This window comes from Panicum virgatum, chromosome 1K, assembly GCF_016808335.1.
Source record: "Panicum virgatum strain AP13 chromosome 1K, P.virgatum_v5, whole genome shotgun sequence".
NCBI lineage: Eukaryota > Viridiplantae > Streptophyta > Magnoliopsida > Poales > Poaceae > Panicum > Panicum virgatum.
The window spans coordinates 46223205-46246258 of NC_053136.1; the positions used below are offsets into that span (position 1 = coordinate 46223205).

The window sequence follows — 23054 nt, forward strand, 5'->3', positions numbered from 1 at the left end:
GAGGGGTGGAGTCATCCCACCATAATTCATGAACTCATAATGGACCATCTCATCTCTAGAATGAGGTGATTCCTCAAACCAAACACCCTCTTACCCTTGGAAGTAACACATTGCCGGAGTAACCATGCTGCTGATACAACCGCCAAAAATGTGGAAAAGACATGTCGCTGGGTTGCCTTTACACATAGAGAATTTAAATGGTAATGCTAGTGCACAAGTCTCCTTTACATTGTGATTTTTTTCCTTTTGTCGGGTACCATGATTAGGGGCACCCTAGTCATGGGACAAAATCGCTCTAAAAACGCAAAAACATGTTAGGCAACCGGGCCCACGAAGGCCTACAGCCTCCTTCCAATCTGGAAGAAAGGAAAGGACTCAAAGAAGCCCAATACGCGGCCCACGTACACAGTGCGGCCCATCCGCACCCCCTCGAAACCGCGGGGCGATCTCCGCCTCGCTCGAGGATTCCCCGCTGAGACCCTCGACCGCGCCCCGCGTCTCCGCCTCGCTCGAGGGTAGCGAGCATACGCTCGGGGGAGCGCATCATCTCTGCCTCGCTCGAGGCCACCCCTCGACGGAAAGGACAAACGGCCCTTCCGCTCACCCGCCCGCCGCACGGAGGCATTAAATTCCAACCACTCCTCCACAGCGCCCGGGTCAGACGGCGTCAGGCCGCCATTCCTCACAGTGGCTGTGACCGAAGTCCCGTCCGTCAACTCTGGTCACTGCTCCGCCATTTCGGACACTGTGGCGACACTGTGGGAACTTGCGACGCAGTGCAGGGCGTGCTCGGCACTGCTCCAGCCACTGTGCTGCCAACTCCCCATACCTCTTTCAAACTTTCCCCTCCGCAGAGCCCTCGAGTGGCATGGGCACGACCCTCGGAAGCGGCTCTGGCCTCGACCAGGACAAGACCCTGGCCTGCAGGACCCTCGGAACGTCGCCACGCCACGCCTGGAGGATGGTACCCCCTACAGCAACGACCACGCCGCATGCTGGAGCTACAGGGACACCGGCACGATCTCCGCAAGGCCAAAGACGACAGCCACGCCAGGCACCATACCCTACAGTGTACTTTCCACAGTGCTCGACCACAGCACCCCCGCGATTCGGGGAGAAGACGACGACTTCCACGATTTCCTGTGCATGTACACCGCCCCTCCTTGTGCCTATAAAAAGAGGAGGTGGGCTTTCCCTTAGGGGGATGGATCCATCTGGTAGAACACAACACTCGGCACTGCTCACAGAGCACATACGCTCTTCTGAGCCCCGATATTGGCTTTCGGCTCAATCAACTCCACCTCTAGCAGAGACCTGAGAGCTTCCCTCCCTCTCTTGCCTCGCTTGTACCCCCTACTACATGCACCCCCAATGAAGACAGTGCAGTGGCCTCGCACACCTCTTTGTTGGACGTACGGCCTCTCTCGGCCGGAACTAAGATAAACCCGTGCGTGACTGTGTTGCCTCTTGCATCAACATCTGGGACGAGGAATACGCAGCATCATCACTAGTTGGGTCCGGACCACCGAGTCAGGACGCCGACACCTTTTACACACAGGCAACACCTGATGCAAAATACATAATACATAGGAACAAGAAACATTAGAATGGGGAAGGTAAACCGCTGTACAGCACTATGATCACCTCAAGTGGAAGTTACGGACATGCTTGCTCAGGTGGAGATGGCCACATGGGGCAGAAGCTCCATACCAGATGGCAGCCACAAAACCGAACTGATATCAGTAACAGGACTCAATGGAGGGAAAAGGGAGCAACCGGCATACTCAAAATTCCCATTGCTCTTTCCATTACTTAAGCATTCAGGAACCTATATGACCAAGCTTTTGGGGGTAGCAATAGCAATAGGATAGGAAGGGTACACGCTTCAGGGCAAAATTATATATACACATCAGGCCACAGACCAATCTCACCTTTCGGAAGCCTTCTGTACACAGGTCACGGCTGCACCTTTACACGATCTTCAGCCGAAGGCCTGAAGCGCAGGATGCACATAGGTGCAACCGTGCAAGCGCCTTCACTGCTACGGCAGAGCACCATCCAGATGGTCTGTCGAACTGAAATAATACGCCGAGAGACCTAGCCGTACTATTCGCCTTTAATCCTGTAAATAGTTGCGAACTTGTCAGTAAATGGAGAGAGCTGGAGGGGAACAACAAAAAGGTCACACCTTACATGAAAGGTGTACTCGTCGCTAGAGCTGAACTCCTGGAACTCCCTAGCTCAAGTCCATCAGAAGTGCTATATGAGGACAGCAACTTCCTCTGCATTAAAATGCATAGGATACAGTTCAGTTCCTTTTTCCAATTGAGAACAATAGAAATAGAATCCTGGTTAGATGATGCAACTGTACAATTTGCTATAGTCTAGTAGCAGAGCAAATCGTTTCATTTGAGATGGTGCTTGGCTAACCTGATATGCTTAGCACAGATCAGTTCTTTACTGAAGACTAACTTTCTGAAAATTAATCTGTGTTAACCATGTATGCTTAGCATAGATTAATCTTGTGTCTTCTCACATATGCAATGTGGGTGCCAGGGCATCAAAAGTTTGTGATATAAGATAGTGGTCAAAATTTAAGGCCTGGTCTACTGAGAACTGGCATCACAATTGGCAGGCGCTGGTAGAAGCACCAGTTCTGACTTCCGATCATGAACATCAAAGGTCAAGAAGGCAAACTACACAAATCATATGTAGTTTATTTACATGCTGACCGAATGGAATTTGTAAAATTGACTACATCTACTGTATATACACAGCAAAATTGGCATAACATGGTGGATGAGATAGTTCTGAACACAATTATCATAAAGAAATGATACAAACAGCCAAACACTGCAGCATGAAGCAGACAACTAAAGAAAACATAAGTCGAAATACAAAATCATCAACCAGTGGCAAACAATTTAACAAAGGCATCAGCTAAAGACATGTTATCGAACTACTTACTTGATCTTCAAAATCAGGACTGGTCAAATTGATGGAGAGATTCCTCATCAACAACAATGCCTAATGGAAAATAGACACATATATCAATCAATGAACAGAGGCAGAGAATTCCACATCATAATTTTTCAGAAATGATGAATTCAGCATGCCACGTATAGCAAAAAATGATGCCTATTGGATTTGTCGAATGTTTGAATGAGGAGAGATTAAATAATTTCCAGGCAACAATACATAATAAAGACTAGCAGAACAGTGTTTATATTGTGTTTTTGTAACTAAGGATTTGACAGAAGGGATTATTTTGGAGGAGAAACTGTGCAATACTACTGCTGACGAGTTAGGACTTAGGACATATTCATTATTATGAAGAGGAAAGGAAAATAAAGCATATCCATGACTGACATACCGTTTCAACATCAATTGGATTCATCTCCTTAAGTTTCTGCAAATGACCACTTGTGCTTGGATCAAAAACACTACCTAAGAAGCTGTACACTTGCGCAAAATCCGGCATAACTGTATCACATATTCGAAAGACAGCATTGAATCATCAGCAATGCCAGTATCAACAATATAAGGTACTAGTTTATTGCAAAATTTGGAAAATAATAGTACAAAGAAATGGATTGTGCTGTTTTGTATTACACCATCTAAATGTGCGCATGCTAAGCATCATCAGAGGAGATTATTGGAAGTTCAGTTCATTCTAAAGAAGGGGCCAGCTGTTTCAAGATTGAATCTTACAAATTCACAAGAAAGTTACACAGGGAGGATGATGAAAACATAAGTCTTAGAAATAGTAGAGGTGAGCAGAATCTGATTAATTATTTTGCACTGTAAGATAATCAGCAGAAATAACAAGAGGTACTGACGGCGAAGTGACGGAACTTGATTTATTCGATCATTTGCTCCACCAGGTTGCCATGTCCTTGGAGGGACTTCATTACTGCTTGAGCAAAAATTGTTTGGACCCAGAGTTCCAGGACCCAAATCTTCTGGGTGAAAGATAAGATTCAGCTGAGGAATGTTCCAACGAAACCTTTTCTTTGTGAGAAAACAAAACCTTTTGACAGAAGAAGCACACTGAAACACAAACCTTTCACCATCGACGAGGCAACAGCTGGTGGGATGGAACTAACAGCCCATGAAGAAACAGTCGCATTCATGCCAGAGTTCCTATGGACGGAAGATGAATCTGTCTTAAGTCCATAGGTTGATTCTGCAAGTCAGGAAGAGGACATTAAAAAATAATTTAATATACAGGGGTTGCTGGTAATTTTGATACCCCCACAGCGTATGAGAGAGACAGATATGCTTGTTTTTAATCATTCTGAGGATACAAAGTATCACCATTCTTGGAGGCCTTCTGAGGATATGGATGAGCAGCTTTTCGCTTTGGTCGTGGAGGCGGGACATGTTCACTGGTTCCATTTTTCTGAACCTTCAAAAAGTACTTCTGTGCATGGCTCCTTATCTACAACACCAAATGGGAGCATCAAATGAAAATGGTTCGGCAATAGAGTCAATTGATAATGAACAGATAGAAGCTTATGCAGTAATGGGAAAAAGAGCGTCAGCAAATGAAGAGATCCAAGCTAACTGCATTTTTTTCAATGTTGTTACACTGAGAAAGGATCACAAACATGGAAAAACCTTCAGTTATTTGTTAATCAGTATCTGTCTGAATTAACAATATGAATATACGATGTATTAGTTCAATTGGTTTATTACATGATAAGCTAAATATTTTGATTACTAGGGTTCTTAAACAGCTAAGCAACTTCTAGTTTATAACTCAAATACCTGTATGACAGTCTTGGAGCCAACAAAAGCCTCTATCTTCTTCCAGTCACGGTCAAAGCTGAAAGGAAAGAAACAGGGTTTACACATGAATATTGCATGCAAGATGCAGTCTTAATTCTCTGACAATTATTTGGGCCAAGTATATGGATTAAAGCACAGTAAATGTTGTGCTCTTGGGGCAACCAGGCACGTTATGGACAACCATATGCAAAAGGTTGCCTTCATACACATTGATAAGAACGCCATACAGAAATAGTGGTAATGTGAACACATGAGACTATGCGAGTTGGGGACCAAAGAGAATGGCATCATAAACTACAAAATATGATGCTCAAAGATGTCCACAGATTCAGGTGTGTCCAATCAGGTTCAAATCAATACTAGTAATCAAAATACTATGAAGCAGAGAACGAGAGCAGTCGTGCGAGGGCATTTCAGAACTGCTATCTGCAAAGCATGTGCTGATAAAGATGCATGAGGCCTTTTCAATTGTGCTGAGGAGATGCATGATTTATGGGTCTTGATTAACTTGTGTCGGTAGTGTAATTGCAAGAACACATGCTTTGCCGGCTTAGAGAATCTGATGTGTGTGCCCTACCCGCCAAATGACACCACCAGTTGAGAGTACCATCAGTTGTAAGTACCAACATCTACAGCTTAGATGCTGCCAGCTTGTACTACATATTCTTCGTGTGAACCAAAGTAGCTCTATACATCTTATTTTCGTATGTTCCACATGAAAAAACTGAAATTTTTTCAAATACTGAAGTCCTAGGTTGAACCCAAAACAAAGATGAAAAAAAAGGAACCGCCAATGGTATAACACCAGGACCAATTGAGCAGAAAGAATATGTGCCTTCATCATATCCATGTTCCAAAATCTAAAATTGCATTTACATATTCTGCATATGAACTACAGTAGCTGAATATACATCATTTTTCGCTATGTTCCACCAAAAAACGACCGGACAATCTTAAACTGCAAAGTTCTAGATTATAAAATCCTAAACAAAGAAATTGGGTTACAGAAATGAAAGAAAAAAGATCCCAAATAAGTAAAAAAAGCACTACTGTTCCATATCAAGTTTATAAGAAAAATGTGCAAACATTAAAATTCACCACGACATAATTAACGCATCAAAAAGGGCAAGAAACATCCAAATCTTTACCCAAGAACAAAAAAACCCACTGCAAAGCCCGACGCTTCACGCGCTAGAACATCAACCAAACCGCGGCCGGCGAATAGCTGCAAGTCACGGGTTGCGGTCTGCTTACAGCTGCAGGGCCTCGAGGAACTTGTCGTGCTCCTGCTCCGTCCAGTTCTCCCGCGACTTGGTGATGGTGTACGGCTTCCGCACCTTCTTGCTGGCGTCCTCCCCCGACCCGGCCGCGTCGGACGGCGGCGGCGGCGTGCTGGCGGAGACCATCGAGCGGGGGACCGGGCCCGAGAGGCGGGGGATCTCTCAACGTGCGGTGACGGTCGCGTCGTGTTCTCGCTCGCCGGGAGGGGAGGAGTGGGAGAGGAGGGTGGAGGCCCTGGCTGGCTGTGAGCCTGTGAGCAGCTGCCGCGCGGCTGCGGCCCGCGTGGTGTGGCGTTGGCCTGGGGGCGTCGTGGCGCGCTGGGTGGGTGGGGGGGGGGGGGGGGGGGGGGTCTGGGGTCTCCAGGGCTGTGATGATGTGGGTGGTGGCGCCGCGCCCGCCGCGCGCGCTTCGTTTCAGCGCCTGGACTGGACGTCGCCCCGTTCTCCCGTGGTGCGCGCGACGCGACTGCGAGCGCCGGGCGAGGCGAGGCGAGCGCTTGTGGCTGCGCGGGCGGCTGCCACTGCCGCCCACTTGCGCGCCGTCCCTGTCGAGCTCTCGCCTTCGCACGCCAGCTATAGTTTATAGGCAACGGGATTGTGTGGCTGCTGAGCGCTCGCTCGCAGCCGCTGCTGCTGTCAATGCCGACCAAGGGACACAAACACAATTGACTTCTTCGTCTCATAAGTCATAAACCCGACATCAATCAAATCCATGCACGCTTATAGTATGTGTACGATGCGTAAAAATTAAGCATCAGATATGAGCCGAAAAGAGGAGGATCATTCAGTACTTGGGTTAAACGGCTGCATATTGTAGTTTTTTTTAAAAACCTTTTTTAGGTTCCATACTGTACTTGCATAGTACATGATTTCCAAGAGTTCGCAAAAAAAAATGTTTGCTGAGCTGAGATAGCTTGTGCTATGTCTCTAGGGATACATACAGCATAATCTGTGTATTCACACACAGATCATTAATACGGAGAATCAACACCAAAAGTCAAGGTGCATTTCGTGCTGTTGACGTCTTTTCTGGTCAACACACGAAACGCGCTAGATCGCGCGGTGCGAGGAGGGGCTCCTTGCAGCGCCTCTTGCGTGGAGCGGTCAGACCGGTGGCCGTGCAGAACGGCGATGATCCGACGAACGCTCACCCGGGAGGGACCCCGTCAGGGCAAGTGCACGTAGGGTTGCCCTAGACTCGGCAGGCCAGCTAGGGCGTAACACATGAACGCACTAGATCGCGCGATGCGAGGAGGGGCTCCTTGCAGCGCCTCCTACGTGGAGCAGTCAGACCGGTCGCCGTGCAGAACGGCGACGATCCGACGAACGCTCACCCGGAAGGGACCCCGTCAGGGCAAGCGCGCGTACGGTTGCTCTAGGCTCGGCAGGGCAGTTAGGGCGTCCTCAAACGTCATGGAGACGAGAGAAGAACATCATGTCGAGATTGGAAAAGTAGGATAACGAGGAAGAAAAATAAAGGTAATGAAATAGTAGATTTGTTTTGTATTTTGATCGATTGGATTCCCTAATCGGCCGTGACCCTTTATAATAGGGTGGGGTGGACTTATCCCGCAAGAAATCTTGTTTACAGATCTAAATCTATGAAAAATTCTAGTTGTACTCGGACTCTACCTGAACCGGTCAGACCGGTCGGACCTACCGATCAGACCGGTCGGACCCTGCCGGACAGGCCACGGTGTCTCGACCGGTCAGACCACTCGGTCAGACCGGTTGGTGCCAATTTTGCCTGTCAACACGTGCTTATTTTCTTACATTGTTACATACAAAGCGTCCTTTTTCTCTAGTCAATTGATTTCGACTGATACTACAACGGTCTGGCCATGGAGTGCAAAACAGTTTCAATTGATCATTGCCCCAGTTAACAGGCAACACTCGCGAGCACGTACCAAACAATCACTGTCAGCGTTTTGCCATTCTCGTTTTTAAAAAAAATCACTGTCGACATTCAATGATAAAAAAGGTTAGTGCACACATACACAGCAGTACCTGTATTAGGTATACACTGATAACGATGAAAATCCATCAGTCACTGTCAGCCTTTAATTTACCAACAAGAACCAGTCTCCCTCTCCTTACCTCCGTGTCTCCCGTGGCGGGTTCATTCGCATTTTTTACAGTAATCGAGTGCAATCCTAGAGGAATCTGGAGAACTTTTACAGTCTATTTTTACCTGCGTTTTGCTTTCATGTTGAATATTACGTATCTTCTACTATGATGTATTTTCACCTCCATATAGTAGGTTGTTCTTTCTACCTGTGACTGCGTGGGCCGAGTCCTTTGCCGTAGTCGCGCAACCGGACAGATCTCGTGCCCTGCTGAACCGGGAGCATGAGCATCGTCGTGGGCTCGTGGCCGACGGCGAGCCGCGCGGGCCGTCGTTCGCCGTGACTGCACGAATTCCACCTCCTTTCCTCTCACCTTGTCGATATCGGCGGTATCGGCCCAATCTCTATAACACGAATCGGCGTCACAGCCCGACCGATTCCCTGGCCTGGGAGCGTGGCCACGTTGGTCACGTTTCGAGCCGTCGGATCGGCCGGGCGGACGGTCTAGATCGAGCTTTCCTTTCTTATTTTACAAAAAAAACCCATCGATTTTTCTCGAAATAAAACCCGCCGTCCATCCGTCTTTCTCAGCAAAATTTTCAAAAAACCCCCTCAGATTTTGCCAAAACCAACCCGCAGTCCACTTCCACCCGGCGAGCAATATTTTCCAAAAGACCCCCTGCATTTTCTTAAAATCAATCCGCCGTCCTTTCTCTCTCTCAGGAACTATCATTGAAAGACCCTCGAATTTTACTTAAATTATATAACAATCCGTTCCAATCGTTACTACTACAATAGCAATACTATACGTACAATTCGATCACCATTCTTCTATGGTTTCTCATGCTACCTCCACAATAACGCGTCATATTTTAATATAACTACTACTTTCTAAAAAAATAACACGTCTACTAATCGCAACATGTTTTCGCAAATACATTAAGTATCAGACTAATTGTGCTCCGCCCTCCCTAATAAACTATATTACCCCTTCTTTCACCAAAAAAAAACAACAAATGTAATAGCTTCATTTCGATATCCAAAATAATATACTACTTAAAATAGTGTCTCCATAGTATAATGCTCAAAATATATACCATGTGCAATAAAGAGCTGCAGACCATGACACATATGCGAAAATAATAAAGTGATGGATTTATCTTAACTATGTTACTTAAAAGAAAAAACTACTACATGCATCAACTAAAGCTCACATCAACTACAATACTACGACGTGAGACACAGGCCCGGCGGACGGCGGACTGTGTGTTCTCTGTAATTTGAGAAAAAACTCCTCCGACTTTAAAAAAATCAATCTGCGGTCTAGTCTCCACTCTGGGACTTGAACTGAACTTGCTATATTCGTACTAATTATCTCAACCCCCATGCAAATCCTCTCTCATGATTTCTTATAGAAAAACCCTTAAATTTTAATTAAATCAAACCACAACCCATTCCATCCGTTATTTCTACACGAGCAATATTATACTTACAACTTGAATACCAAAAAGCGTTAAAATCAAAAGTTGATCAACATGGAATTTGATCAAAAATTCAAAAACTACAACTTCATTATATAGAGATTTTTAAAATTCAAAACGCTTTTGCAATTCATTTGCACAAACGTGTACATGCAACCCATTGTACCTACAATACAGACACAAGAGTCTAAAATATATACCATGCATTATCACAATTTGTACGAAAAAGGAATCTATAGTCCACGATAACTCTTAAATTTGATGGATAATTAGTATTTCCAAACATACAAATAATATATACATAAATTGACATGTTATTCACTGGTAACCCAACCTAGCGCGGCAACGCCGTGCCCCAGCCTTTCTAGTCAACACAAGAGCCCATCGAATCGGTCATCTCATCCGCCAGTGGCCCAGTGCTACGGGTTGTACGGAATGTAACTGAACCCGATAAGAGGGAGACAGAATCCTTACAGTATGCCTAACTGAGACTGTTCGCACTCGTGTCCTCTAAGGATCCTAGAGGATGTCGATACCGGAAAATGGCCTACAGCGCGTCCCCTAGCGTCCAGGAGGTAGGGGTGGTAATGGGCTATAGCCCTAGTGGCCTCTTCACAACCCAATAAGACCCTTAAAATTTTTAGTTCAAAATTACATAAAATTAGAACCCGGTCCTTTTAGAGCCCGGCTCTTAGATTTTCTAGTTCAAAATATTGGGCCCTTTACCACCCCTACCAGGACGAGCACGGAACCCCAATTCCTGAGGACGTCCACTACGCCCGTGTCGGCCCCACCGAGCCTCCGCTCGCTCCGCTCCGCCATGGCCCCCGCAGACCGGCCTCCACGCCTGCGCGCCACCGTGCGCCAACGCCGCCGCCGTAGGGGACGGAGGACCTGACCCGGCCATGGACGCACGCCAGAGCAAGAGGGCAACACACCGCGCCAATGCTCGGGAGCAGGGATCCAGCCGGCGGGCGGAGCAGCCGACGGGGCGCCGCCGTGGCCTGGCCTCGGCCGCGCGCCGCCGTGGCCGGGAGGGAGAGCAAAACGGCCATGCGTGCCCGCCGCCGGCTCGCCGCACGCCCACCACCGCAGCCACAGGCCGGCCCCTGGGCGCGCCCACTGCGGGCTCGCCACAAGCGCCATCCCGCCGCCGCGGCCGCGGCCGCGCCCGGACCGCCGCCGCCCCGCCCCGACCGCGCACGCGGCTCCGGCCGCCGCCGCCAGGGCGAGGGCCTTGTTTAGTTCGCGAAAATGTTTGGATTTTGACACTGTAGCACATTCGTTGTTATTTGACAAATAATGTTCAATCATAGACTAATTAGGCTTAAAAGATTCATCTCGTGCAAATCAGTTAGACTGTGTAATTGGTTATTTTTTCAACTGCATTTAATGCTCCATGCATGTGTCCGAACATTCGATGTGATGGATACTGTAGAATTTTTTTTGGGAACTAAACATGGCCTCGCCGCCTCGCCTCGCCTCGCCGTGGCCGCCTCCGCCTCACCGTGGCCGGCGTGCTCAAGCAGGGGCCCCGGCGCGGAGAGGGAGGGAGGGGGCGGCGCCGGCGCCGGGATAGCAGGGGCGGGAGGGAACCGCCGGGGGAGGCGATAGGAGAGAGAGAGGAGTGTGGACCGGTGGGAGAGAAGGTGGAGATGGATAAAAAAAATCTGACTTGCGGGCCCCACAGTGGGTAGTTGGTATAGAGAATGGAATATGGAGGATGATGGGCGCGGTGAAACTGAATACAGAGGAGAGAATCTCGATGATAAGAATGAGAATATTCTTTTAGAGGATGAATATAGGGAAAGATGAGAGTGAACAGCCTGAACCCGAGATTTTGGAAGCCATGGCTTGTTTGGAACTGAATCTTTTACGTGTATGTCATTAAAAAGGTTTGTATTTATCTGTGTGAACTATGTACCATCGCGCAAACTATGTATAACCGGCAGGTGCAGGCGTGCGAGGTCCCCGGACGGTGCGAGCAGGAGGTGGTCCGCGAGCGGCGAGGACACCGCGGCCTCCACGACGAGTACGCCCGGGCATTGCTCGAGGCGGCAGGCGGTGAGAAGCGGGAAGCGCGGGAGGGTGGCGGTAAGTGCGCGGAGGAGCAGGAAGCGCGGATCGGCCCACCGCGTCCACCTGACGCACCCTGATTGGTGTCGCTGCGGCTGCCCCGGCGAGCGGCGGCCCCGGCCCGGCCTAGCCACACAGCCCCGGTCGGCCCCGGCGATACCCCCCTTCATACCATTCCACCAATACTTCTCCTTAAGGTCCAGGTACATTTTCGTAGTGCCAGGGTGAATGGAATAGGCTGAGTTATGGGCTTCATCCAAGATGGTCCTTCGGAAATGACCTTGCTTAGGCACACATAATCTCTTCTTGAACCACAAGACTCCCTCTTTATCTACTCTGAAATCTGGGGCTTTGCCTTCACTGTTGCGACCCTTAATCCATACCAATATTTTATCCTCTATCTGAGCTTCCTTTATCTGGTCATCCAGAATGGGATGGACACTAAGGTTATAGTTGCAAGAGCGGCGTACAACTCGTAGGTGATGGCAATATGCTTTACGACTGAGCGCATCAGCCACCACATTAGCTTTTCCAGGGTGGTAATAAATTTCCAAATCATAGTCTTTGATCAACTCCAACCATCTTCTCTGTCTAAGGTTGAGGTCTGACTGGGTGAAAATATACTTCAGGCTCTTGTGATCCGTGTAGATTTCACACTTGTTCCCGATCAGATAATGTCTCCAAATCTTGAGGGAATGCACCACTGCGGCTAATTCCAAGTCATGGGTGGGGTAGTTCTGCTCATGTGTTTTCAACTGTCTTGAGGCATAAGCTACAACTCTTCCTTCTTGCATAAGCACACAACCCAATCCTTATCGGGATGCGTCGCAATAAACGACAAAGCTCTTCTGATTATCTGGCAAGACTAGCACTAGGGCAGAAGTTAGTCGCCTCTTCAACTCTTGAAAGTTACTCTCGCAAGCTTCAGACCAGACAAACTTCGTGTCCTTCCGGAGCAACTCCGTCATAGGCCGGGCTATCTTAGAGAAATCTTTGATGAATCTCCGGTAATAGCTGGCTAATCCCAAGAAACTCCTGATCTCCGAGGCTGAGGTTGGTTGCTTCCATTCTGATACTGCCTTGACCTTTTTCTGGGAACACTTCAACACCTTCAGCAGTTAAGACATGACCCAGAAAACCGACTCTCTGCAACCAGAATTCACACTTGCTAAACTTGGCATACAACTGGTGTTTTCTGAGCTTTCCCAGCACAACTCTGAGATGTTGTCCATGCTCCTCGGCACTTTTAGAGTAGACCAGTATATCATCTATGAATACCACGACAAACCGATCTAACTCTTCCATAAACACCTTATTCATGAGGGTCATGAAAAAGGCAGGGGCATTAGTCAGACCAAAAGGCATCACTTTGAACTCATACTGGCCATAACGGGTCCTGAAGGTTGTCTTGGAGATGTCCTCTTGTCGCACTCTGAGCTGATGATAACCTAACCTTAGATCTATCTTGGAGAAGAACTTAGCTCCCTTCAGCTGATCAAACAGGTCATCAATCCGAGGCAGAGGGTACTTGTTCTTGATGGTGACTGCATTCAGATCACGGTAGTCCACACAAAGTCTCATGCTTCCATCTTTCTTCTTCACAAAGAGCACTAGGGCCCCCCACGGAGAAGCAGCAGGTCTAATAAATCCCTTTTGTTGAAGCTCTTCAAGCTGCTTCTTCAACTCGGCAAGCTCTGGGGCTGCTAACCGATAGGCATTCTTTGCTATAGGCTTAGTTCCAGGGACTAAGTCAATAGTGAATTCTACATCTCTTTCTGGAGGCATACCGGGTAATTCATCTGGAAACACATCTGCGAACTCCCGAACTACTGGCACATCTTCTGGGGATTCTGCCTGGATGTGGTTCACCATGGAGTCTGACAGGCTAGGCTGGATTAGGCATATGATTTTAATCCCTTGGTGGTTGGTGACTGTCGCTGCTCTCTCAGCACAGGCTATGTTTCCGCGGTGTTTGGTGAGCCAGTCCATACCGAGTATGACATCTATCCCTTTGGAATTAAGGACTACTAGGTTGGCAAGGAATACTACCCCACTTAGGTTTATAGGGATATCTAAGACGCCTAAGTGGCAGGGTATATGACCTCCAGGGGAACGGGTCATTAGTGGCCTCCTAAGGGCTATAGTAGGTATATCATGCTTTTCCATAAAGTGGGAGGATATAAAAGAATGCGATGCTCCAGAATCAAAAAGCACTGAGGCTAGAGCTAATTGGACCAGAAACTCACCGAGAATCACTCCTGGTGCATCCTCTGCTTCTTCAGCATTCACATGATTCACTTTTGCCTTGCTGAAGGACTGTTGCTGGCTCTTAGCTGGTGTTGCACGGTTGGCTCCAGTCGGCTGTTTTGGTCCTTGAACAGAGTTGGAGAAAATAGAAGGGGCGGGCTGATTGAGATACAGACAGTTGGCCTTGTAGTGTCTGGCTTCGCGGCAGTGGAAATAGGTCTTCACATTGGTCACTTGACTTCCACCCGACGGTTGGGTTCGTAAGGTATTCTGGGTCTTCATAACAGGAGCTGATTGAGCTGGCTTCTAGAAAGAACCGGGGTGCGCTTTGAATGAAAAGGCACTCTGGCTCCTCGGGCCTGAGTGAGCTGGATACTGAGTCCTCTGAAACTTCTCAAACTGCTGGGGTTTCTTGCTTTCAAACCGACGTTTGCGCTCACTGAGTTCTGCCTTCCTATTTCTCTCAGTGGTGATAGCCATGTTGACCATAGCATTAAAATCACTGTGGGCGGTGACTTCAACCAAGGTCCTGATTTCAGGGTTAAGCCCACCAAGAATAGCTTCTTGCTTCTTCTCGTCATCATTGATATCTTCTGGTGCATAACGAGACAGCTCTGTGAACTTATGAAGATACTCTGTCACAGTCATACCACCTTGACGAAGCTTTCTGAACTCATCCCTCTTGAGCTTCATAATACTGCTGGGAATGTGATGTTCTCTGAAGATCTTGACAAAGTCAGCCCATACCATCTCATTAGCGTTTTCATTTATTTCCTGGTAACTCTGCCACCAAGCAAGGGCTGGTCCCTTTAACTGTTGTACTACGAGCAAAACCTTGTCTCTGTCATCTGCATGGACCACTTCGAGCTTCATTTCAATCTCTCGCAGCCAATCATCTGCCTCAATAGGTTTATCAGATCCTCCAAACTTAGGTGGCTGCAAGCGGTTGAAATCTGCAATTCTGCTGCCATTGCCATTATGATGCATTGCAGGTCTATTGTTGCCAAGATTGCCTTGAGCTTGAGCTGTGAGAGTGGTCACAAGAACTTGAAGGAGTTGGTTCTGCTGCTGCAACATGGCTGCCAAGTCAATGGGTGCTGGGGCACGAGGAGGTGGCGGCGGTAGGTGTCCATTTTCTGGTGCTTCTGGGGCTACATTCAGAGGGGTTTGGTTTCTCGGGTTGACCTCGTCACCATCTTCCTGAGCATGGAGTCCCTGGACTCGGCTCGAACGACGAGACATCTACGGTCAAGGAGGGCAAGATTAGGTGACTCCTCTAGTATATTGCTGGGGTAGATTTGTATGTATATAATAGCACACGACACAAACGAATCATTCAAGCACCACACAAGCATTCATTCAAACAAGCAGGGATACATGACACGACGGATTACAATAACGCGGCTCGACTTTTAAGGGTCAGCCGGGACGACTCGACTACTGAACCCTACAACACGGTCTTCGGGGTCACTGTTTCCGGGATCTCGGGGAGATGCGGGAGGCGTGGGTGGCACTGATTCACCAATCCTCCTACATGGTTGGGACAAGGGACACAGCGGGATTCCCTCTAGGATTAGCAGCTTCGCGACAGTCCTAGGATGGTGTTCCTTATGCTTGGCACGGTCCACTAGGTAGACACCCCTAAGGAGATGACTGTGGCGATCTGCTTGCTCCCTAAGGTTCTCTTCGGCCACGGCAAGGCGGCTTTCAGCTTCGGCTGTTCGGGCTTCTGCCTGGGCTACGGCCAGTTTAGCCCTACGCCAATGGGACTCCGCTCCCTCAGCACGCTGGATTAAATCTCTCACACGCTGATGCAGTTGGTCGCACAAGTCGTCGAGGCTAAGCAAATAGCTAGACATAGCGACAACTGTGGGGTTCTTCTCTGTCCCTGCGGGGCTTTCCAGGTTGCGGATCCTCGCCGCCCAATCAGGACGGTTTCGATCTAGCGGGGGAAAGTACTTCATGGGAGTGGAACCCAAGTGTCATTCAAACATCTGGCACAGGTACCGCAGCGCCTTGCGAGCTGCAAGTTGAATGGTGTCAGGCATACGGGCTCCAGTGGCGGTGACGCTCCAGGGTTGCATCTCTAAGTACTTATCACTGGCGCCAATATGGATAGTGACATGCTCCATGAACTCGCGACCCACGTACTCCGATCGTTCCGGAATACCAAGTCGCACCGTGGCAGCATAAAGCACCCTGGAGAATCCATCTTCGTTGATGCAGTAGGTGGTGGTCCAGTCATCCGCCATCTGACTTACAAAGGTAGGGTAAGCATAATAAGGATAAAGTTTTAAGGAGTAATAGGGTTTCAAGGATTGACCATCCTAGGGCTCCTACGGTCATCGTTACTACCGGTGCGTGTCCTACAGCCAAGCATGGCTCTGATACCACCTGAAGCGCCCCGACCCGAAGATCAAGGCTAAACCATGTATTAATTACCGAATAAGGTCTCCTCCATAATACATGTTACATCAAGTGGAGTCCAGAGTCATACAGAGTTTTATTCAACACGTACACGAGGGGTGAAGTGACAACACAATGCTACACAACAACCATAGGATAATGACTAGCATGACGGCATGGAGGACTAGCTCTTCATCCATCACGGCTCCACTCGATCAGCTTGGGTGCGGACACGATCTACTCGTAGTCTTCTGGCACAAAGTCAGGATCCTCTGGAGAAAAATCAACAAGGGTTGAGTACAAAAGTACTCAGCAAGTTCCACCTCACCCTACGGGAGGGGAATGACATGCACGACACACATTAAGCGCAATGCAATAGCAATGCAACTAATGGTATGCAACCCTTCCCGACACAACCCACAGTAGGTAGCTCACTAGTTGTCAGGACCACACTGTAGCCTGCCCATACCGTGGGCACGGACCATTCGAATGGATTATACACTCTGCAGAGGTCGTACACTGTACCCACACGCTCGGCTGCCCGAACGGACAACCGACATAGCCGACACCCAGCCGTGGTCACGCCCCAGCCCGGCCGCACAAACCCTCGGGCCTTGACCCCAATGGTCCATACCCGTAAACCATCCCTGCGACCGTCAGGCTAACCAGTGGGATTAGGCTAAGTCCGGCCCATACCGGAACCTATGGTCGTACTAAAGTAAGCTATGTGAGATGTCAAAACAACTCGGTCCTTATGGTTCACCAGAACAGCAACCATCCCTCAACATGTCAACTCGAGCCTACCACCACGGTAGCACTCACCTGCCAATCTACCTCCATGGTAGCGCCGGCTCCAGCATACCCAGCTGCCCTAGACTCAGCCAAAACCCTTCATATCCTAGTCTCAACTCTGGGTATGCATAACTACTCAGATGCATGCATGAGCACACTCAATCACTCAAGTACTGGTATATGTAATCGATCTTAGACCCAGGCTGCAGCTAAACGTCCTCACATGGATGCAACCGCTCACGTAGGGGTCGATGAAACTTGCCTTCGCTTGCGTATGCGTCGTCGGCGGTGGCTTCCTGCTCGTGGTACGGGTCTTCAGGCTCCTCCTCGGTCACTCCGTGATCTACGACGAAAACGGCACAACCGACAAACAAACACAAGTAAGCAATAAAATAAGCTCAAATGGAGATAAAAATAGGAGGAATAGATAGTATATGATTTGAGGAGAGTTAAGGAAAAAGAGTTACGTGAAAAGGAGTTGATATGAAGGAGATATTGAGTTTACAGTATTGATTGGTAGAATGATTTGGATTAAGTGCTCACGGCCTGGTGGGTGTTTTGGGCCTTTATTAGTGTTGTGGAGTTAATGGTCGGGGGAGCTGCCTGCCATCTCACCTTGGCGCGGAACAGCTCGAGGAAGAGGGCCAACTGTTGGAGCTTCGTCTCGTGAGTGAGCTGGGCTCGGGAGGAGTGGTTTAGCTAGCGGAGCGAAGCGGCTCGGTGTGCTTGGGCTGGTGACGGGGCTCGTCACGGCCTCACTCCTTTTATAGGCGAGGAGAGCAGCGGCGGCGTTGTGCAAGGAAGGGCGACGGCGTGGGCTGCGGAAGCTCGTCGTCAACGCGAACAGTGGCTGCGCTGAAGGCGCGAGCGCCGAGGTGGCAAAGCCGGCGAGGACACTGCAGCGGCGTGGGCGAGGTGGGGACGCGGGGGTGGACGGCATGGCGTGGAGCCGGCGGCAGTGCGCGGTCCCGTCTTGGGGCCGGCGTGTCGCGCGTGCGCGAGCGAGAGCGAGCGGGTGAGGCGGTTCGGCGGAAAAAATCTCGGCCGGCACTGTGCGTGGCGACCCCGATTTATAGCGAGGTGGGTGCTGCTATGACGGGTCATTTCAAGGTCAATGGTGTGGGTACTCTGTGGCTTCCAGGGAATGATGAAGTTATGGCAAAGAAGGTAGGCGCTGTCATGATTGTCTGGGAATTATGGCATGGTACGGTGACTTGAGAGACTTTTATGGAAAGAGACGAGATAATTTTTGTCGTAGGTGCAAGCATGCGTATGCTGGTTACTAGAGGGAACGAATGTACTAACGCAAGACAAGAGTATAAAATAGTTTGACTAGTAATTATGTAATACCTCATATGATGTTAGTATTATTTTACGTTACTAGTTTAATTGCAACATAAGTTTTATTTTAGTGATTGTTGGAAATTGAGGTGGCCCTACTAAGTTGAGGATCTACACCAACTCACTTCAGAGTCGGTCAGCTTCTAGTTACTTAATGTACCGGGTCCTTTTGACGGCAGAGCCGCTTTTTGCTTCCGGGAGGCAGAGCCTACCAACAGATGAAGCTGGCTTCCGGGTAGCAGAGTCAACCTTCGATGAAGTCCAGACCCTTTTGTGATCCCGGATGACAGAGCCAACCTTCGATGGATCACAACTTATACACTAAGTGCTAAGTTTAACCGGGAGACTAACACTTATAAAGACGCTTACCTTATTAGAGCAACAAAGGAACACACACCTAGCACACTCTACCTATGATCACTTCTACCATGCCCTTAGATGTGTGTGGGATGGAGTGGAGTAGTATGGCATGGTAAGGGGTGGCACCCTCCTTATATAGGCACTCATACCCTCTTGGATGAGTGACATATGTCACACTCTAGGAAGTTCTCTACAAATATCTAAGTTCCCTACAAATATCTATTTCTAAAAAATTCTAAATTTTACCATAACAAGAAAATATCCAAGCTTCATGTCTTTTTATGATTTTTGTGGAATATTCTAGAACCTTATCATGGTGAACAAAATTATGCAATGGTTTATCCTTATTTTTATAAACCTTCTAGGAGTTTGTATTATATATTTCAACACTCCCCCTTAATCGTGATAAAAACTGGGATGTTACAAACCAGCAAACTGTTTGTAGAGGGGAAAACCAGCAAACTGTTTTTAGAGGGGAAAGCCAGCAACTGTTCACTGAAGAAGATAGAAACATTGACAAATAGAGCTGTCAGTTAAAAGGGATAGAAACATTGACAGATAGAGCTGTCAGTTAAAAGGGGTTTTCCACTGCCGACCAGGTTCAGGCACTAGCCATATTCCTTCCTGCACTGCACTAGGATCAGGGATCAGCCGTTGTGCTAAGATAGATGGACACCGAACAGGGGCCTCCTCATGCTGGATTAAACTCACGGGCGATCTTGATGCAGAACAGCACCCCGGCTACTTCGAAGATCACTGTCGCAACCACGTCAAAGACGCCGACGGGTCCGAAAACTGCGAGGACAGACGGGCACCACCATCATTCATCAGGCGCTTGATTTCTCCTTCCCCGGACAACCAACGACGAGGCCGGAATGGAATGGGAGAGGGGGAAGAGAGGAGGACAAGAGAGCTCACGTTTTTGCTGCCACCGCGGCATTGGGCTGAACAGCGGGACGCGCAGGTAGCAAGCGTAGCCGACGACCACCACCGCGTCGCCGTGGACCATGGAGAGCCGGCCCCCCTCCTTGAGCGCCGGCACCACCTGCGCCGACTCGTTCAGGCACCGCGCGCACTCCGCCGCGGTGCGGTTGGCCGTGCACTGGTTTCCCAGCGCCGCGGTCGGCGGGTCGTCGTCGTAGAACCAGCCGCGGAACGCGTCCTCGCTGGCCGTGGGCCGGCCGGTGTCCGCGTACGACACGAAGCAGCCGGCGCGCCAGGTGCCCGCGCGGCGGCTGGCGCCGGCGCACCCGGCGGCGACGTCGTCGGCGGCGGCGGACAGGCACGAGCGGCAGTCGGCGGGGGAGGAGGGGCCGTGGGGCGCGCCGAACCCGAAGCAGGCCCCGCGGGCGAAGGCACGATCGCGCCCGGCGCGCCCGGCGGACCGCGTGGAGGCGGAGCCCGTGGGCGCGGCCGCGGCGGCGGCGGGGAGCGCGCCGAGGAGCGAGAGCACGTTGGCGCGGAACGCGCTGGCGTTCTTGGAGGGCGCCGTCGCCGGGGCCGGGGCGCAGTCGAGCAGAGGCGGGAAGTGCCCGCTCGTGCCGGTCGGCTCCAGCTTCAGGGCGCCCCCTGGTCCTGCGGCGGCCATCACGAGGACGACGAGGAGGAGGTTCAGGGCGGAAACGCCCGTGGGCTTCGAGCACGCCATGGGCGACGCCGCGACGGAAAACCGCAGCTGCCGCGGTGAGCGCGGGTAGGACAAGGGCCAGTGGCAACAAAGCGTGGCAGCGAAGGATTGGAGTGGTCGATGCCTCGATGGAGGCCAGACCCCGAGTCTTTTCGCATCTCGATTCTCGATTCTTGAGGACTTGCGGCGAAGGTGATCGCGCGCCGATTTGGGAAAAAGTTGGGCGGCGGCCCGTATTGCACCGATCTGGCAAGACGTGTGCGCGTGATGATCCTCCCTACGGGTCCCGGCTCACCGCTAACCTAGCCATTCGCGGCAACCGCAGGCGGCCCTGCTGTAATTTCTCCTCGTCGCTTCACGCGTCTCGCCATGTGCCTTTCGGTGGAGCCGTGGAGGACCGTCGGAGTGGCGCTACGGGTGTATCGGGGATATCGGGATGGAGGGAGACGCAGCGATCGCCGATCAGTTTGTTCCTGTTCCTGGAGGGCTTCCCCGAAATCGCTCTGCCAGCCATCGTGCCAATTTATCTCATCTAATAGAAATACCTCATCTAATAGATGAACGTAAGCTTATATGCTTAAGTGGTGCTTTATCTCTATCCACATCTTCCTTCGTTCTCCTTCCCCTCCGTGTAAGACTTTGTGAGATGCTCTGTTCCTTCCGCAACTCCTTCACATGGCCACGACGCTCATGCTCCTCGCCATGACCATCGCCATGAGTCGCGCCGCCCGAGTAGCTCCCCGGCCCCCGCCACCGTCCACCGCGAGCTGCCCCTCTCGAGCTCCCACCATTGCTGCTTGCCCATGCCCCCACCATGAACTTCGTCATCATTGTCGCAGTAGATGTGTCGCTAGCACCTATACGAGCTGTCAACAACTGCAGCTGCCGAAGTTGACCATCCAGACCTAGAAAGGCCATATGGAGAGAGAGAAGATGAAAGAATAGAGGTGAAGAAGATGATAAGTGGGCCCAATAGAGAGTAAAATGGTAGTTTATTTAAACATGTCAGCCGCAAATGATTGGTTTTTATTGGATTTCAAATGTTGTACACCAAAATCATGCTTTCCTCGTGTGGTGAAGATAAAGTTGACTTTGATGACGTGTTCTACATAAAATCTGATTTTTGCAGCGTTGCAGGGATGAAATTTTAATAGTAAAAAGTTTCTTATATTCTATTATAATGGGCTGTGTATAGAATTTGAAAGTAGAGTGTGTGTATAGATTTTAAAACCCTACGGTAAATTTTTTGTGAACTCAGATGGTAAGCTTTTGCACATGTGATTCATAATAAGCTTTTGCAAATTCGAATATGAAATTTTCAATATATTTGATGTTATGAATTCTACAAAGCTTTTCATAGATTAGTTAAAAGTTTTTCACATTCTTATATAAAGACACATGTATGGAATTTAAAACTCAAGGACAAAATCATTTTAATCACGTGGTTGGAATTTTTCAAACAATATATATAAATTTTAATAGAGACGGTCTATATTTTTTTCAAAATACTATGAAGTTGAATATGTACATTTAAAGTTAGGGAGTATATAAAGTTTTGTATGTCAGACTCAAAAGTTTTTAGTATCATATTATAAAGTGTTATGTAAAGAATATAAAAAACAATTTTTAATCATGCATTTTGAAATTTTTGAACCATGAACATAAACTTATTGTACATATATAGCTTATAAGTTCTTGCGAATATGGACATTAAAATTAGGGATTCTATAAAGTTTTGCCTGTACGAGGATGAAGTTTTCTATAAAGGAGTCAAAAGTTTTGTGATATTGTATTATAAAGTTATTTATAATCAAATACAAGGTTGATCTGATTTTTGCAGTGTCACAGGGATAAATTTCCCATAAAGTTTAGAATATAGTAGTAAAAAGTTTCTTGTATTCTATTCTAATGGGTTGTGTATAGAATTTGAAAATGGATTGTGTATATAGATTTTGAAAACCTGCGGTTAATTTTTTTTGAACTACAGATGGTAAGCTTTTGCACATGTGATTCATAATAAGCTTTTGCAAATTCGAATATGAAGTTTCTCAATAAATTTGATGTTATGAATTCTACAAAGTTTTTCATATATTAGTCAAAAGTTTTTCACATTCTTATATAAAGAGACGTGTATAGAATTCAAAACTCAAGGACAAAAATTACTTTAATCATGCGGAATTTTTCAAATTATATATATAGTGACGGTCTATAAATTTTTTTAAAATACTATGAAGTTGAATATGTACATTTAAAGTTTGGGAGTCTGTAAAGTTTTGTATGTCGCACTCAAAAGTTTTTCATATTCTATTATAAAGTGTTATGTAAAGAGTATAAAATCAATTTTTAATTATGCATTTTGAAATTTTTGAACCGTGAACATAATTTTTTTGTACATATAGCTCGTAAGTTCTTGTGAATATGAACATGAAGTTTTTGAATATGGACATTCAAATGGGGGATTCTAGAAAGTTTTGCCTGTATGAGGAAGAAGTTTTCTATAATGGAGTCAAAAGTTTTTGATATTGTATTATAAAGTTATATATAATCAAATACAAGGTTGCGTAAGGTAAAATTTCTGAGCTACAAA

The 23054-nt window shown here is 48.3% G+C and overlaps 2 protein-coding genes across 5 annotated transcripts; both read right to left on the reverse strand.

Annotated features, from left to right (window-relative positions):
• Window positions 1–1608: 1608 nt before the first annotated feature.
• Window positions 1609–6399, reverse strand: LOC120712595 (protein REVEILLE 6-like). Of its 4 annotated transcripts, none has more exons than XM_039998433.1 (9): window positions 6046–6399; window positions 4771–4828; window positions 4318–4441; window positions 4064–4186; window positions 3840–3959; window positions 3374–3483; window positions 2968–3027; window positions 2194–2282; window positions 1609–2122 (listed from the first exon to the last, which is right to left on the reverse strand). In XM_039998433.1, exons 1-9 carry the CDS (start codon window positions 6195–6197, stop codon window positions 2107–2109), a joined length of 852 nt encoding a protein of 283 aa, XP_039854367.1. In that variant the 5' UTR covers window positions 6198–6399; the 3' UTR covers window positions 1609–2106. The 4 variants fall into 4 exon arrangements, with proteins under 4 accessions (XP_039854367.1, XP_039854378.1, XP_039854360.1 ...); XM_039998444.1 differs by having other exon boundaries at window positions 2189–2282; XM_039998426.1 differs by having other exon boundaries at window positions 3840–3962.
• A 12871-nt stretch (window positions 6400–19270) lies between these two features.
• LOC120657514 lies at window positions 19271–20940 on the reverse strand. Its single transcript, XM_039935834.1, has 2 exons — window positions 19759–20940; window positions 19271–19635 (listed from the first exon to the last, which is right to left on the reverse strand). Exons 1-2 carry the CDS (start codon window positions 20486–20488, stop codon window positions 19532–19534), a joined length of 834 nt encoding a protein of 277 aa, XP_039791768.1. The 5' UTR covers window positions 20489–20940; the 3' UTR covers window positions 19271–19531.
• Between the last annotated feature and the right edge of the window lie 2114 nt (window positions 20941–23054).

Coding starts and splice junctions, on each gene's coding strand:
- LOC120712595 (XM_039998426.1), bottom strand. CDS start 6,197: ATGGTCTCCGCCAGCACGCCGCCGCCGCCGTCCGACGCGGCCGGGTCG. Junction 4,442..4,770: donor GCTCCAAGACTGTCATACAG/GTATTTGAGTTA, acceptor TTGGTGTTGTAG/ATAAGGAGCCATGCACAGAA. Junction 3,963..4,063: donor TGCCTCGTCGATGGTGAAAG/GTTTGTGTTTCA, acceptor TCTTTCACCCAG/AAGATTTGGGTCCTGGAACT.
- LOC120657514 (XM_039935834.1), bottom strand. CDS start 20,488: ATGGCGTGCTCGAAGCCCACGGGCGTTTCCGCCCTGAACCTCCTCCTC. Junction 19,636..19,758: donor GCCGCGGTGGCAGCAAAAAC/GTGAGCTCTCTT, acceptor CTGTCCTCGCAG/TTTTCGGACCCGTCGGCGTC.